This window comes from Colobus angolensis, unplaced genomic scaffold (assembly GCF_000951035.1).
Source record: "Colobus angolensis palliatus isolate OR3802 unplaced genomic scaffold, Cang.pa_1.0 Scaffold356, whole genome shotgun sequence".
Lineage (NCBI taxonomy): Eukaryota > Metazoa > Chordata > Mammalia > Primates > Cercopithecidae > Colobus > Colobus angolensis.
Genome location: NW_012116888.1, coordinates 888,801 through 905,176, shown reverse-complemented (window position 1 = coordinate 905,176; position 16,376 = coordinate 888,801). Strand labels below are relative to the sequence as shown.

The following is a 16,376-nucleotide window of genomic DNA, read 5'->3' as shown; positions in this document are numbered from 1 at the left end:
GGCCTCCCAAAGTGCTGGGATTACAGGTTTCAGCCACTGCGCCCACCTTTTCTCCTATTTCTTTTCTAAAGATAGTGTGGTTTTACATTTTACATTTAAGTATATGAACAATTCTGAGTTATTTTTTGTATAGGGTTTGAGATTTAGTTTAAGGTTTGCTTTTTTTGCGTATAGATGACCAATAGCATTTGTGAAAAGACTGTCCTGAATCCATTGAGTTGCTTTTGTATCTTTGTCTAAAAGCAGTTGGTTGTACATTTCTGAGTCCTGTGTTCTGTTGCATTAGACTGTGTTCCCATCCTTTGCCCCTACCACATTGTCTTGATTACTGAAGCTTTGTTATAAATCTTAAAATCACCCACTGTGATTCCTCCTACTTTGTTCTACTTTTTCAGAATTGTTTTAACTATTCTCATTTCATTGCCCTTCCATTGAAACTTTAGAATCAGCTTATCTGTGTCTGGCAAAAGTTCTGCTGTAATCTTATATCCTTTTGAACAAAATAACAAGTAAGGGAAACAAGTACACAGACTTTACTGACTGATGAATAGTTTCCATTTGCAAAAAAATACAAGTGTATTTTCAATGATGGAAAATAACTTTCAAGTATTAAAAAGATAAAAAGGAATGTAGTTTCCTATTTTGTTACTTAGTAGCCACAGATAAGATGGAAGACACAAAGTGCATAGACAAACAGAAAAATCAAGCTTTTATTCAGATCTTTTCTTTGCTGCCTGGAACAAATATCTTATGTTCCTGCTAGAGCGGCCCAAGACTATTATCAGTGTATTTGATACTGTGATGGCCCAATATCAGTGTATTTAAACGTGCTTCTCCAGGAGGGCTTGGGTGCTGGACCCATAGTGCCACTCTACCCAGGGCAGACATCACCGCTGGAGCTGTGCAGGGCAGACAGATGATGAGACACGACCCCAGATCTCATGGAGATCGATAGTACAAAGGGAGATAGTCTGTAATAACATATGCATCACACAGCGATGCGAGCAGCCTGCTAGAGTTTCAGGGAAGAAATGAGTTCTGACTGGAGAAATGTTTAAAATATTCCACACTGCTGACCGGGCGTGGTGGCTCATGCCTGTAAACCACCTTTGGGACACCAAAGGTGGGTGGATCACCTGACGTCAGAATGTGTCCGGAGTTGGTTCCTTCCTGTGGGTTCTTGGTCTCCCTGACTTCAAGAATGAAGCCATGTACCTTCACGGTGAGCGTTACAGCTCTTAAAGGTGGCACGGACCCAAAGAGTGAGCAGCAGCAAGATTTATTGTGAAGAGCGAAAGAACACATCTTCTACAGTGCGGAAGGGGACTCAAGAAGGTTGCCACTGCTGGCTGGGGGTGGCCAGCTTTTATTGCCTGATTTGTCCCCGCCCACATCCTGCTGATTAGTCCATTTTACAGAGTGCTGATTGGTCCATTTTACAGAGTGCTGATTGGTGCATTTTTACAGAGTGCTGATTGGTGCATTTACAATCCTTTAGCTAGACACAGAGCGCTGATTGGTGCATTTTTACAGAGTGCTGATTGGTGCATTTACAATCCTTTAGCTAGACACAGAGCCCTGATTGATGCGTTTTTACAGAGTGCTGATTGGTGCATTTACAATCCTTTAGCTAGACACGGAGCACTGACTGGTGCGTTTACAGTCCTGTAGCTAGACAGAAGAGTTCTCCAAGTCCTTACTCGACCCAGGAAGTCCAGCTGGCTTCACCTCTCAAGGAGTTTGAGACTAGCCTGACCAACATGGCGAAAGCCCATCTCTACTAAAAACATAAAAATTAGCCGGACATGGTGGTGCATGCCTGTAATCCCAGCTACTTAAGAGGCTGAGGCAGGAGAATCGCTTTAACCCATGAGGCAGAGGTTGCAGTGAGCTCAGATCGCATCACTGCACCACTCCAGCCTGGGTGACAGAGCAAGACTTCGTCTCAAAAAATAAAAAATAAATTCCACACTGCCATCATGGATTTCCTCAAAAGAGTTGTAGGAGGAGTACAGTGGAAAATTAAGAGAAGCACACAGTCAGGATCAGAATGAGCAAAGAACAAATGATCTGGGAACACACCCATGTTTTGAGAAAAGTAGATTGTCTCACATGGCAACAGCAAAGCAGTGGAAGGATGGGAGGAGGGGTGATAAAACAGGAAAGAGAAGTTGGGGTCAATGTTTAGGTTCTAAAACAAGTAGAATGGCTTCACCAGCATGTAATACAAAACCCAACTCAAAATGACTTTCAGCAGAGATACAGAATCTCATGCAATAAAGCCCAGAGTTGGCCGTTTTGTCCTCAACATCATCAAGTGCCCCAAAGTGTTCCACCTTTTTCTGTTCGTCTGCAGCTGGTGCTCCACGTGGTTACAAGATAGCAGCTTCTCCAGCATCACGTCCTCACACACCCGTCTCCAGAGATAAAAGAGAAAGGCCTGCCTTTTGTCTCTTTTGTCTCTTCTTTCTCTCTCTCTCCCCTCTCTTTTCCTGGAACAGTGCTTTTTTTTTTTTAAGATGACAGCTTTATTGAGATACAATTCTCCCATTTAAAGTATTCAATTCAGTGGTTTTCAGTACGGTCACAGAGTTGTACAACTATTACCACAATCAATTTTAGAACACTTTCATCACCTAAAAACAAAAAGAAAACAAAACCAACCCCAGACTCTTCAGCTGTCAGCTCCTAATCCCTTTTACCCTCCTTGTTCCCATCCCTAAGGAACCATTAAACTTCTCTGTCTCAGTCTCTCTCTCTCCCTATTTTGGACATTTCATATTAATAGAATCATATACATTTGTAATCTTTTATGACTCGTTTCTTCTACTTAGCATAATGTTTTCAGGGTTCTTCCATGTGATAGCATGTGACAGTATTTTATTCTTATTTATGGCTGAATAATAGTCTGTTGAATAGATATACCATGTTTTGGTTATTTATCTGTTGATGGACAGTTGGGTTATTTACTTTGGGGCTTTTATGAGTAATGCTCTATGAATATTTGGTACAAATTTTTGTGTTGATATATGCTTTACATTTTCTTGGGTATATACTAATTGTAGAATTGCTGGGTCGTATGTTAACTTCAATGTTTAACTTTCTGAGAAACTACCAGATAGTTTTCTAACGTAACCACATCATTTTTCATTCTTACCAGCAACGTGTGAGGGTTCTAGTTTCTCCATGTCCTCACCAACACTTCTTATTATCTGATTTTTAAACTCTAGCCATTCCAGTGAGTGTGAAGTGGTATCTCACTATGATTTTGATTTACATTTCTCTAATGACTAATAACATTGAGCATATTTTTATGTGCTTATTGGCCATTTGTATGTCTTCTTTGAAGAAATGTCCATCTGACCTTTTACCCATTTTTAATGTGATTGTCTTTTTATTATTGGGCTATAAGAGTTCTGTATATATTCTATTTATTTTTATTTATTTGTTTATTTTTTTTTGAGATGGAGTCTCACTCTGTCGCCCAGGGTGGAGTGCATTGGCGTGATCTCAGTTCACAGCAACCTCTGCTTCCCAGGTTCAAGTGATTCTTCTGCCTCAGCCTCCCACATAGCTGGGATTACAGGCATGCACCACCATTCCTGGCAAATTTTGTATTTTTAATAGAGATGGGGTTTCACTATGTTGGCCAGGCTGGTCTCGAACTCCTGACCTCAGATGATCCACCCGCCCCAGCCTTCCTAAGTGCTGGGATTACAGGCGTGAGCCACCACACCTGGCCTGAGTTCTGTATGTATTCTAGATACGAGTTCCTATTAGATGGGTGATTTGTAAATATTTTCTTTGTTTTGTGGGTTTCCTGTTCACTTTCTTTGTGGTATTCTTTGAGGCACAAACATTTTTATTTTTGGTGAAGTCCAGTTTTCTTTTTTTCCTTTGGTTGCTTGTGCTTTTGGTGTCATATCTAAGAAACCATCCCTTAATCTAAAGTCGCAAAGATTTGCCCTTATGTTTTCTCCTAAGAATTTTATAGTTTGTGATCTTACATCTAGGTCTTTGATTCATCTTTTGATCATTTGAGTTAATTTCTGTATATGGTTTGAGGTAGAGGTTCAATTTCATTCCTTTGCAGGTGGCCATTCACTTGTCTCAGGAACATTTGTTGAAAAGACTATTTTTCCCTTACTGTCAATGGTCTTGACATCCTTCCTAAAAGTCAATTGACCATACATGGCTTTATTCTTAAACTTTCTATTTTTTTCATTGATCTGTATTTTTATCCCAGTACCATACCGTCGTAATTATAGTTGCTTTGTAGTAAGTTTTTAAGTTGGTAAGTTTGAGTCCTCCAACTTTGTACATATTCAAGCTTGTTTTGGCTATTCTCAGTTCCCTGAGTTGCCATATGGCTTTTAGGATCAGCTTATCAATTTCTACAAAGAAGCCGTCTGGTATTCTGATAGAGCTTATGTTGAATCCCTAGATCAACTTGGGGAGTATTGCTATCATAACAATATTAAGTCTTCCTATCCATGAACACAGGATATCTTTCCATTTATTTAGATCTTCTTTAATTTCTTTCAATATTTTACAGTTTTCAAAATATAATTTTTACAGTTCCTTAACTTTATTTCTAAGTATTTTAATTCTATTGTAAATGAAATTTTCTTAATTTCATTTTCAGATTATTCATCACCAGTACATAAAAATACAGTTGATTTTCGTGTGTCCATCATGTATCCTACAACCTTGCTGAACTCATTTATTAATTGTGCTACACAATTATTTTTTAAGTGACTTTTGGTCACAGTCTCCAGGAATAACAGAAGTGTTCTAGGAAAAAACAGCACAAATGAATAGTACCTGATACTCATTGCATCTTCGTGAATGACAGTAAGATGTAAGATTTCTTAAGACCCAAATCCTTTCCTGGAAATCAGTATCCAGAAAACCAAATATCCAAATAATACAGAGTAGAGGCATAAAACTTCCATGACTGATTTTTAAACAATTCCCTTACTTAAAAATAAACATTAAGACAGTTCATTTATTTATACAGTATGTAATTGACATGTGTCTTGGTTGGAAAATAAAAATCATTAAAAAATGCAGTGTCTTCATGAGTACCATTTTGTAAAACTCATGTATGGAAAGCAAGCCATGGCAAATCCAGTGCCTTGGGGAGGGTACATAATGGATGGACCCATTCATGACTGCCAGGGACTTGTGCATATCCTTTTCTGCAGGACCATGGTTGCACTAAAACACTTAATTACTACATTGAAGTTTTATCAGCAGTCATCCTCATAACTGATTCCAACAGTGACTGGTTTTTCTAACACAGCAATCTAGTTTGATTTTTATAAGCTAGAGAAAATACTAGACTGTTGAAACTTATAGGCAGGCCCTACAGGGACAAAATGAAAATTCCTGAATATGTACTTGTAGTGCTTTGGTCCTGTGATAAGAGGTGAAGACTCTTCTAATTTCTGTTTAGAAGAAACAAGTATCTTTCAAAACATTTCAAAGTAAAATGGTAGCAGATAGGGGTGCCTAATTGGAAACAGCTCATCCTAAGTGGACTTTTCCCCTCCCAGATGTTAGACCCCTGCCACACACACGCACCTCACCGCTGCTGAAGCCAGATCACCTGTCCCTTTCCCTCCTCTGTGCAACGTATGTGCTCTGTCCCACTCTGAAGGACACAGGGAAGGATCACATTAGACCTCATACCTTATGAAAAGAAACAGTGTCATTCACTGTAAATACTTTTAAAGATGAGGAAAGAGAATATGATGTTTGCCAAGAAGTTTAATGTTTTTTTCATTCCTTTTTAAAAACCTTATTTGTGATATTAGTGATATGGAAATAAAAGATTTGTTTCCTTATTTCATCACTACACATCATAAATTAAAGCATCCTTTCCCCTTCAGGCGAAACTACTTGCAAGTTTTCCTTTTTAAAAGATAGTCTTTCTTCTTGTCTCCTCTATCATCTAGCATATTCCTCTGCAGACACTACTGAAGTTCATGATGGATATTGCCCTGGGAATGGAGTATCTGAGCAACAGAAATTTCCTTCATCGAGATTTAGCTGCTCGAAACTGCATGTAAGAGTCCTCGGCTATCCTGGAAGGGTTGGGCCCTCATGGTGTCTGGTCTTTGCAGGGATAAGGAGATGACCTGTTCCTGTTTAGATAGGGAAGGAAGCTGCAGTCAAAAGAGTATGGTGTGGCTTGCTCCAAAGATGGAAATATGGCTGGGTGTTTGGGAGTTTTCACTGCCTCTGCATCTGAGAGTCTGGTTGGCTTTCAAAGCTTTCCCTTATGACTCCAGTTTACCTTCACTCTCTCACTCAGGTAGGAGTGCGAGGTGTGACCCCTGTGATCCTTCCCCATGCCATCAGGTAGCTTTGGACCTAGAGTTACGTGCACATCAGCTCCTCTTAAAGACAGCAGTGAAAATCGTAAAGGCTTTTCCCTACGTTTACACAACACTTCCTTAGGAAGAAGTTTTGTACTTTGAATACGTGGAAGCTGTCCTTTCACAGCAGACAATGGCTTCTTTATACAAGAAATGTGGACTTAAGTTCTCCCCATTGCTTCGCCCTGCTTCAGCAGAGCCATTGTCTGCTGTAAATCTTCAGAAACAGTAACTGTGTCTTGATTTTAAGTTTTTTATTGCAAGAAGAGGGAGTGGTCCTTCAATGGATTTTGTCATTTGTTTTTCTTGGTCAGAGATGTGACAACAGGGCCTGCCCCCTCCCGCCTCCCAGCCAACCCTGCCCCTAGGGCTCCTACCCCTTTCACCTCATTTTTGAAAACCCTAAAGGGGTTTTGGTTTCGTTATTGTTTTTATTTAACTTAATTTTTCGACCATGGAGGGAGAATCATGAAGTCTTTTTCCCTTACTATTTCCTTCATGTTTTCCCAGCAGGTAGGGTGACCAGCTTTGCAGTTTACCCTGGCCTAAGGGGTTTCTCAGGACAACGGATTTTCAGTGTAAAAAGTTAGTGTCAGGCAAACAGGGACAAGTTAGTCACCTTCCCCAGACCACTTTATGTCTATTTCTTTTCCTTCTCTTGCTTTTATTCTTTCTTCTCCTCCTCCTTCTTCTTGTGTAGGAGCTGTTTTAATAGCTTGGGCTACAAATGCAATTGTAGCCCTTTAATCTCTCAATTAGTTCTTCAGGCACCCACCTGACCATCTTAGCAAGAAGCCCAGCACCGTGTTCTTACTGCATGTAATTCCCCAGCTTCTCCAGACTCTCAGGGGGCTTACTTAGTCCACAGGGTCAGTGCCGCTTCCAGACCTCTGGGAGGAAGGCTGCTGGGGTCCTCCATCAGTCCACCAGGGGGCCCTGGTTTTGAGCTACTGCTTTCTGCCCCTGCTATGCTGTGTCTCCATGTTCTCCAGCTGTCTCTATCCACTGTGCACAGGTGCCCTTGCTGCTCCGCATCCCACACAGATCAGAGTGATGCAAGATTGCATCACTTGAGGCCAGGCGTGGTGGCTCATACCTGTAATCCCAGCACTTTGGAAGGCCAAGGCAGGCAGATCACTTGAGGTCAGGAGTCCAAGACCAGCCTGGCCAACATGGTGCAACTCCATCTCTACTTTAAAAAAAAAAAAAAAATTGCCAGGGGTTGATAGTGTGTACCTGTAATCCCAGCTACTCAGGAGACTGAGGCAGGAGAATCGCTTGAACCCGGGAGGCAGAGGTTGCTGTGAGCCGAGGTCATGCCACTGCATTCCAGCCTGGGTGACAGGGCGAGACTCTATTTCAAAAGTCTCAAAAAAAAAAAAAAGTAAAGAAAAAATTGCATCGCTTGCTCTTACTCTTGCTCTTGCTCTTGCTCTTGCTCTGCCATTGGTCCCAAAGCAGCACGCTCACAGGCTGGTGGTGTCTCTGTGTTCTTTTGGTCAATTATCATTAAGTGTTTTCACCTGTGCCTGATACAGACCAGTAATTTAAGGCATTGCCTCTGACGCTGCTGAAGACATAACCTGCTCTCTGTAGGTTGCGAGATGACATGACTGTCTGTGTTGCGGACTTTGGCCTCTCCAAGAAGATTTACAGTGGCGATTACTACCGCCAAGGCCGCATTGCTAAGATGCCTGTTAAATGGATAGCCATAGAAAGTCTTGCAGACCGAGTCTACACAAGCAAAAGTGACGTGGTGCGTACACAGCTTTGATTCAGGGGCCCCACAGTGCAAAGACGAGGGCACATTGAAAGAAAATGACTTCAGCTGGTGTGGCAAGACATTTTACTCTTTGATAAACTGAGGATTGGGAGCTTGCTCAGACCTCTCTTTTATGTCTTACCAGATACTTTAATTCAGGTGAAACAGAGGTTCTGGTGAAGTGTCCTGATGTTCAGAAGATGTGTGCTTTGCAAAAGCCGTTAGTTTCTTCCCATTTTTCCTTGCTGTCAAAGGATGACTCACTGCCCACAACTAGGATATTTCATAGTCACATTAAATTGAATGGGTTCATCCGGTGGCTCTTGGAACCTAGATGCTATATGAAAGGTGCTGTGTAATTACACCCTTGACCCGAGATTAGAGAAAGAAAGCACCTCACAACCACAGTGGAAGAGAGCATTAAGAAGACGTGTGACGCGGCTGTTTCTGCCTTTGCCAGATTTCCCAGAACAGCTTTTGTAGAAGTGGGGAACTGCGACACTCCAACCCCACGTTATTGCGGTGTTGGGAGAGCAGTGCGTCTCACACATAATTGCCAGCTTTGTGCATGATCATCAGTGTTTAGGGAAATGGCCTTTGCCAGTGAAAAGGTCCATTCAGGCTTTGTGGAAAGGCTTGCATCCTAACTTGTTGCTTTGTTCCCAGTGGGCATTTGGTGTGACCATGTGGGAAATAGCTACGCGGGGAATGACTCCCTATCCTGGGGTCCAGAACCATGAGATGTATGACTATCTTCTCCATGGACACAGGCTGAAACAGCCCGAGGACTGCCTGGATGAACTGTGAGTGGGCTTCTCTGTCTCCTTTCCATACTCTGCATGGGGCAGCCACTTGGCTCTGCAGTGACCTCGGAAACACAGCCATGGGAGGGGAACGGGACTGCTGTTAGCCAGATGGGCATGTACAGAGGGGTGGCACCCGCAGACACCCCAGGCCAGGAGCCATGCCTGATGTGGGAGATAGTGTGTGGTATCTGCAGTGAGCCCACTGAGGCTCACTCATCAAAAGGGCCTCAGCCTCGAAGGACGGGCACTGTCAAGATAAGGCAATGGCACCGGTCCTTAAATTCCTTACACACCTCTAGGAAATATATCCACAGAGAATAGGTTTGCCTTGTAGTGCATGAGGTCCTTGAATGATTCCTCACCCTCTTTCGGTCCAGTTATCCTTTTCCCTCTGTGTAGCATTTCAGACACTCCACTCACAGTAGTATCCTTCATCAGGACACTGAGAAATCTAAACCAGTGACTTTGGGATCAGGCTGCTCATCAGAATCTCTTGGGAGATAGTTTAATGATACAATTCCTCGGCCCTGTTCCCGGAAATTATGATGCTTTCGGTACAAAGTGGGCCCAGAAGTGTGTGTTTTGGAATGCTCCCTGGGGCTGGGCACAGTGGCTCATGCCTGTTATCCCAGCACTTTGGGAGGCCAAAGAGAGAGGATCGTTTGAGCCCAGGAGTTCAAGACCAGCCTGGGCAACATAGTGAGACCCTGTCTTTATTAAAAAATAATAAAATAAAATAGTCCCTGAGAGATCATGTGTTTAGACAGGAGAAAGAACCACCAGCTGTGACACACACACAGCACACATCCCATCCTAACAGGGCCCCCATCTTCAAGGCCAGGCAGTATGGGGAAGAGACCCAGGCCTCGGAGTGAATAAGCCAGGCTCTGCTTCCTAAGTGGCCCTGTGAGTGGCCGTGGCAATTAATCGCCCCCAAGCACTTTGCTCACCTTATTAAAATAATTTCTTGTGGCAATTCCGGTAGCTTGGTGATGGGAATTTGAACCTTCCTAATGGGGAGTCTCCTCCCTGTATAATAAGGGCCATGGCTTGGAGAGGGGCATTCTCACCATATTTAGTCAGAACATTTCAGGACTGTGGGTCTGCGCTGGCTCTGTCATGGAGTGCCATGCCTGGGCTGGAACAGGTGAGTGTGGACAGCACCCTCCCTACACACACACATACACACCCTGCTGCCTCACATGGGAGAGAGAGCCTGGGTCCATGGCAGCACCCTCCCTAGACACACACACTCACACACACACACAGGCCCTGCTGCCTCACATAGGGGAGAGAGCCTGGGTCCATTTCCCCACAGGCCTCCCAGGTCCCTTCTAAGCCAAAAAGAAGGAAACTATTTTAATCAGAGCCTCGTCCTGTTGGTAGTGGTTGGTGGTTTTTATTGTGGTGGTAGATGTATAACATTAAGAAGAGAAACAAGCACTGTAAATCCTTTAAAACATCCTGAAATGCTAATAAAATTAGTTCTAGGGTTTCATGGTAGTTTTTAAAAGTGCCATGTTGATGAAGTGCCTGCTTCTGAAAATAAGGAAGCATTTCAGTCAAACAGTATTGACTATGGAAAGAGATTTGTTGCAGTTTCTTTCTTGGCTTTCCTTGCCCACCAAAAAATAGTTGATATTTGCAGTGATTATGTTGGGTCTTAGCAAGGTCTAAGCTGTGTCACGTTGTGGTTTTTAGAGCCAAAACAAGGGAACGCTGAGTTGGTTTTCTGTGAGACATTTTAGAGGACAAAGCAGCAGAGTCAGCACACGCCGTGTGGCTAGGGAAGTCAGGCAGAAAGGGGCAAATCTGCCCCTACCCCCGCCTCCTGTGGGGCCCATGCACTGGGTGTGCTAAGGGGGCTATGGCTGTGCTGTGGCCTCGTGCCCTCATGAGCCAGGCTTTCTTCCATCTCCTCTCGAATCTACATGCTGGGTAACAACAGCATCCCCCAAAGAGGCCTCTGTTCCATTTCTGAGACATTTCCTTTGAAAAATGAACTCAGGCTGAGTGCAGTGGCTCATGCCCGTAATCCCAGCACTTTGGGAGGCCGAGGTGGGCGGATCACAAGGTCAGGAGATCGAGACTATCCTGGTGAACACAGTGAAACCGTCTCTACTGAAAATACAAAAAAATTCACCGGGCTTGGTGGCAGGCGCCTGTAGTCCCAGCTTCTCGGAAGGCTGAGGCAGGAGAATGGCGTGAACCCGGGAGGCAGCGGAGCTTGCAGTGAGCGGAGATCACACCACTGCACTCCAGCCTGGGCGACAGAGTGAGACTCCATCTCAATAAAAAAAAAAAGAAAGAAAGAAAAATGAACTCAGGCTGAGTGCAGTGACTCATGCCTGTAATTCTAGCACTTTGGGAGGCCAAGGCAGGAGGATTGCTTGAGGCCAGGAATTTGAAATCAGCCTGGGCAACATAGTGAGACCTCATCGCTACAAAAAATAAACAAAATTAGCTGGGTGTTGCAGGGCATGCCTGTAGTCCCAGCTGCTCAGGAGGTGGGAGGATCACTTGAGTTTAGGAGATGGAGGCTGCAGTGAGCTGTGACTGTGCCACCACACTCCAGCCTGGGAAACAGAGCGAGATCCTGTCTCAAAAAAAGGAAACAACAACAACAAACAACCCAAAAAACAAATCTAAAGTGTTTCACATGATGGCTGAAATAGTAAACGTGAGGGAAAGGTCAGTGACTCTTCTTCTTAGTGAAGGAGGCAGAGGCCACAGATGAGAGCAGGGCCATGCGTCACATGGACTGGCACTGCCGCCGACTGTCGGCGTGACTTCAGTCAGTTCCTCTCCTCTCCAGGCCTCAGCTGCCCTGTCTGTGAGTGGAACTGCATCTCTTCCTTCGTGGGGCTGCAGTGAGGAGTAAACGGTGAGGGCCCATCAGCCTACACACAGCTGGCACTTGCTGGTCATGTTCCACCTGCATCAGCCACCGTGAAGCTGCAGTTGCACAGACTCAGGGGCTCCTCTCCAGGACTCACCTGATACCCATCCCAGCACCACCCTCGCGCTTCACACACATGACCAGTCTAGCATTGCCCTCGCACTCTTATTCATCCTGGCACCCAGGACCTGGCGTGTTGGCTGGCACAGAGCTGGCCCTGCCTCTTGCCTGCTGCCTGTCTGCCCCAAGGACCCCAGCTTACACCCACCTTCTCCATCTCAGAAACCCTCTTCTATCCATTGACCTATCCCTCCCTCCACTGCCACCTGAGGCATCTGAGATCTGGAGAAGGGACAAGGTGGGAGTCACAGTGGGCTGAATGGCAGAGCTAGGTAGATACTGGCTAGCACAGTGGAAGCCCAGCTGATAGGAGACGGGCGTCATTTCCCTGTGCAGACTTGCAGCCCTGCACTCGGCCATCCTCAGGGCCAGGAGCAAAGCAGGTGCTTGAAAAATATGAGTAAAGTCATACATTTACAAATTTTGTAAATTCACATGATTGCATTTAATTGTGGTAAAATATACCTAACATAAAATGGACTCTCTTAACCAGTGTGTACAGCTCAGTGGCATGAAGTACATTCACACTGTCGTATAACCATCACCACTATCTATCTCCAAAACTCTTCTTATCTTGTAAAACTGAAACTCTCTACCCATTAAACTAATCCCATTCTTTCCTCCCCACAGCCCCTGGCAACCTATATGATCACATCTTTTATAAAATCTCAACAGAAAAATAAAAATAACCCTTTACAAAAGCAATTACCAAACTTATTTTTCTTTCCATCCATAAAATTTTATAAAATCTAAATCACTAAATATCACAGCCTTCCTATTACTCACCTAGATGGGGGCTTCTTGTTAATCTCCTTGGTCTACTACTATGAAATTGCCCTTTTGTGGGAGTAGGAGGTTAGACAGCATACATGTTCACCATGTCTTTAAAAGTCATATTTATATTTTTATACATTTGATAAGGTATTGAATATAAAAGGAAAAGAAGTTTCAAAGTGATATTGATACTATTCTACTTGGAAATAAAGATAAATTATTTAAACACTTTCTCCTAAGACATGAAATAAATGAAAGTAAGTTAAATAGCCTCTTGATGAAATAATGAAAAGGAGATTACGTCCCTGAGAACAGAATGTCTCAAAGCTCATCTCAGATGGCAAAAATCAAGAAGGCTCTGTGGAAAACGGAGTCATGCAAATTGACTTATGCCTGAAAACCTCAAAAATAAAAACAGAAAGTGTCTGTGAAGTCTAAGTGACCATCTAAAGAAGGTAAGACAGGGAAACAAAAAAGAAGCCCTAAGCCTGAGATGAGAACAAGGACTGTGAGGCAGGGAAGTGCGCCGTGCCATTGTCTAGGCCTACATTCAGGATCAAGCTCTTTACATGCATGGCACTTTGCCGGCCTCCACCTTCAGGATGCATGTGCAAGTGTTGATAAAGGCTGGTCCAGTGGACAGATGAAAAGATATTATACATCTGTGTGAATGAGATCTGCATGTTGTGTGTGAAGTACCATGTTAGTAGAATTAGCCAAAGGTTCTGTAGGCTGTAACTAAATGTCAATATGGAAATTGCATATTTCTGTTCATGAGATGCCAGTAATGTATTGCATGGGTCAGATGATTTAAATTTGGGTCATTTTTTTGTCCAGTGACATATGAATTATCAGTTTCTCAAAACAGAAAGGAATCAAAATGAAATGATGCCTAGGCATGCTGGTGTGCACCTGTAATTCCAGCTACTCTGGAGGCTGAGGCAGAAGATCACTTGAGCCCAGGAGTTCAGGGGTTCTCGACCAGCCTGGGCAAAATAGCAAGACTTTGTCTTATTAAAAAATATATATATATATATATATATATGTAAAATTATATATATGCATATATGTGTGTATGCATATATATGCACATTTATATATGTATACATATATACATACACACACATGCATATATATATATATGTACACACACACACACACACATTTCAGGGCCAGGCACATTAATTGGCATGTATGTGTGTGTGTGTGTATATATCTATATGTATATGTATACATTATAATTGATAGACCTGACATTTCAGGGCCAGGCATATTAATTGGCATGCATATATATATGTGTGTGTGTGTGTATATATATATGCCATATATGTGTATGTGTGTATATATGCACCGTATATGTGTGCGTGTATATATATGCCATATATATGTGTGTGTGTGTACATATATATGCCATATATGTGTGTGTGTCCCATATTGGTCTATCAATTTTAAGAAAAGAAACATTTTTAATGAAATGATGGTATAACGTACTCCTCATCTCAGCCTGTTGATTCCTAATTGTCATCTGTCTTACTGTGCTCCATTAAATGTCCCTCCATTGGAATTATTAACTATATGAGACACTGGGATGAAAAAACCACCCAGAAGAGAGTTGTCCTCTATAAAACAAAGTGGAAGGGGTTGTGAGGAGCACTTGGATGCAGGAGTTGTCCAATCTGAATCTGAATCCCTGGCTACCCACATGGCCATGGCACGTTCTGTAATGTCCCTGAGCCCACTGTCATCTTTATTACAAAGTGACAATAACAGAGTTGTTGAGAAGACTAGATGGAGTGATACACAGCACACAGCTACCCCCTGCCCTTACCCCTACTCCTGACCTTCTTAGCCCTAGCCCCAGGGCCCCAACTAACTCAGCTGTCCTGGTAACAACTCAGTTTGATGGCATAGGACACAGGTCAGCAAGCTTTTCCTATAAAGTGCCAAATAGCAAATATTTTTGGCTTTGCAGGCCTTTTAGCACCTGCTCAACTCTGCCATTGTGACATAAGAAGTCATAGACAATGTGTAAACAAATAAGGATAGCTGTGTTCCAATAAAACTTTATTTACAAAGCAGACAGTGGGGTGGATTTGGCTTGTGAGCCATAGTTTGCCAGCCGCTATATAAAGAGAGAGACCTAAATACTCCTTGTCTGCAAAGTTAGATATAATTGCCACATATGTGCTCTCTTCCTAGGAACAGGGTCACTTTTTTGTCAAATACCACGGAAGATTTACAAAAGTTGTATAAATATGAGGCCACCAAAAAAGTCTCAATAATTTTTATAAAAAGTAGAATGAATGCTGATTAAAATATGATAAAGATTCTGTAAAAACAAAAGCATGGATTGCACAAAGAGATGGGTGCTGTGCTGGGAGATAATCCACTTCTTTTTAACTTTCAGGTATGAAATAATGTACTCTTGCTGGAGAGCCGATCCCTTGGACCGCCCCACCTTTTCAGTATTGAGGCTGCAGCTAGAAAAACTCTTAGAAAGTTTGCCCGACGTTCGGAACCAAGCAGACGTCATTTACATCAACACACAGTTGCTGGAGAGCTCTGAGGGCCTGGCCGCGGGCTCCACGCTTGCTCCACTGGACTTGAACATTGACCCTGACTCTATAATTGCCTCCTGCAGTCCCCGCGCTGCCATCAGCGTGGTCACAGCGGAAATTCATGACAGCAAACCTCATGAAGGACGGTACATCCTGAATGGGGGCAGTGAGGAATGGGAAGATCTGACTTCTGCCGCCTGTGCGGCAGTCACAGCTGAAAAGAACAGCGTTTTACCCGGGGAGAGACTTGTTAGGAATGGGGTCCCCTGGTCCCACTCGAGCACGCTGCCCTTGGGAGGCCCATTGCCTGATGAACTTTTGTTTGCTGACGACTCCTCAGAAAGCTCAGAAGTCCTGATGTGAGGAGAGGTGCGGGGAGACATTCCAAAAATCAAGCCAATTCTTCTGCTATAGGAGAATCCAATTGTACATGATGTTTTTGGTATTTGTCTTCCTTACCAAGTGAACTCCATGGCCCCAAAGCACCAGATGAATGTTGTCAAGTAAGCTGTCATTAAAAATACATAATATATATTTATTTAAAGAGAAAAAAATATGTGTATATCATGGAAAAAGACAAGGATATTTTAATAAAACATTACTTATTTCACTTATCTTGCATATCTTAAAGTTAAGCTTCAGCTGCTCCTTGATATTAACATTTGTACAGAGTTGAAGTTGCTTTTTCAAGTTTTTTTTCTTTTTCATGACTATGAAATGTAAAAATATTTGTAAAATGAAATGCCATGTTTAACTTGGCTTCTGGTCTTGATGTATTTGATAAGAATGATTCATTCAATGTTTAAAGTTTTATAATGGATTAATTTTCTGATATGGCTTCCTAATAAAATATGAATAAGGAAGGATATGTTGAACTTACTTGACTTGAAAGACAGTGGTCAGTGGCGGCCTTTGCAATGGAATTCTCTTAATGCCTGGCTCTTGGGGCAATTGCTCTGACCATTCTTGGCATTGCTTTCTAGAGATATGGTAAAACCACACCAGGGTCTGTAGATAAGGAACAAAAAATATTAAAGGATTGAAAAGTACAAATCTGAATGGAAAGATTTAAAA

The 16,376-nt window shown here is 42.8% G+C and overlaps 1 protein-coding gene across 2 annotated transcripts in view; it reads left to right on the top strand.

The window, feature by feature from the left end:
• The window catches only part of MERTK (MER proto-oncogene, tyrosine kinase), a 135,755-nt gene extending 119,590 nt beyond the window's left edge, over window positions 1-16,165 (top strand). For both annotated transcript variants that reach the window (XM_011953089.1, XM_011953088.1), the window contains exons 16-19: window positions 5,961-6,070; window positions 7,980-8,139; window positions 8,812-8,948; window positions 15,152-16,165. In XM_011953089.1, the coding sequence (XP_011808479.1) occupies window positions 5,961-6,070; window positions 7,980-8,139; window positions 8,812-8,948; window positions 15,152-15,665 (921 nt within the window). In that variant the 3' untranslated portion in view covers window positions 15,666-16,165. The remainder of the gene's footprint in view (window positions 1-5,960; window positions 6,071-7,979; window positions 8,140-8,811; window positions 8,949-15,151) is intronic.
• Window positions 16,166-16,376: the final 211 nt, after the last annotated feature.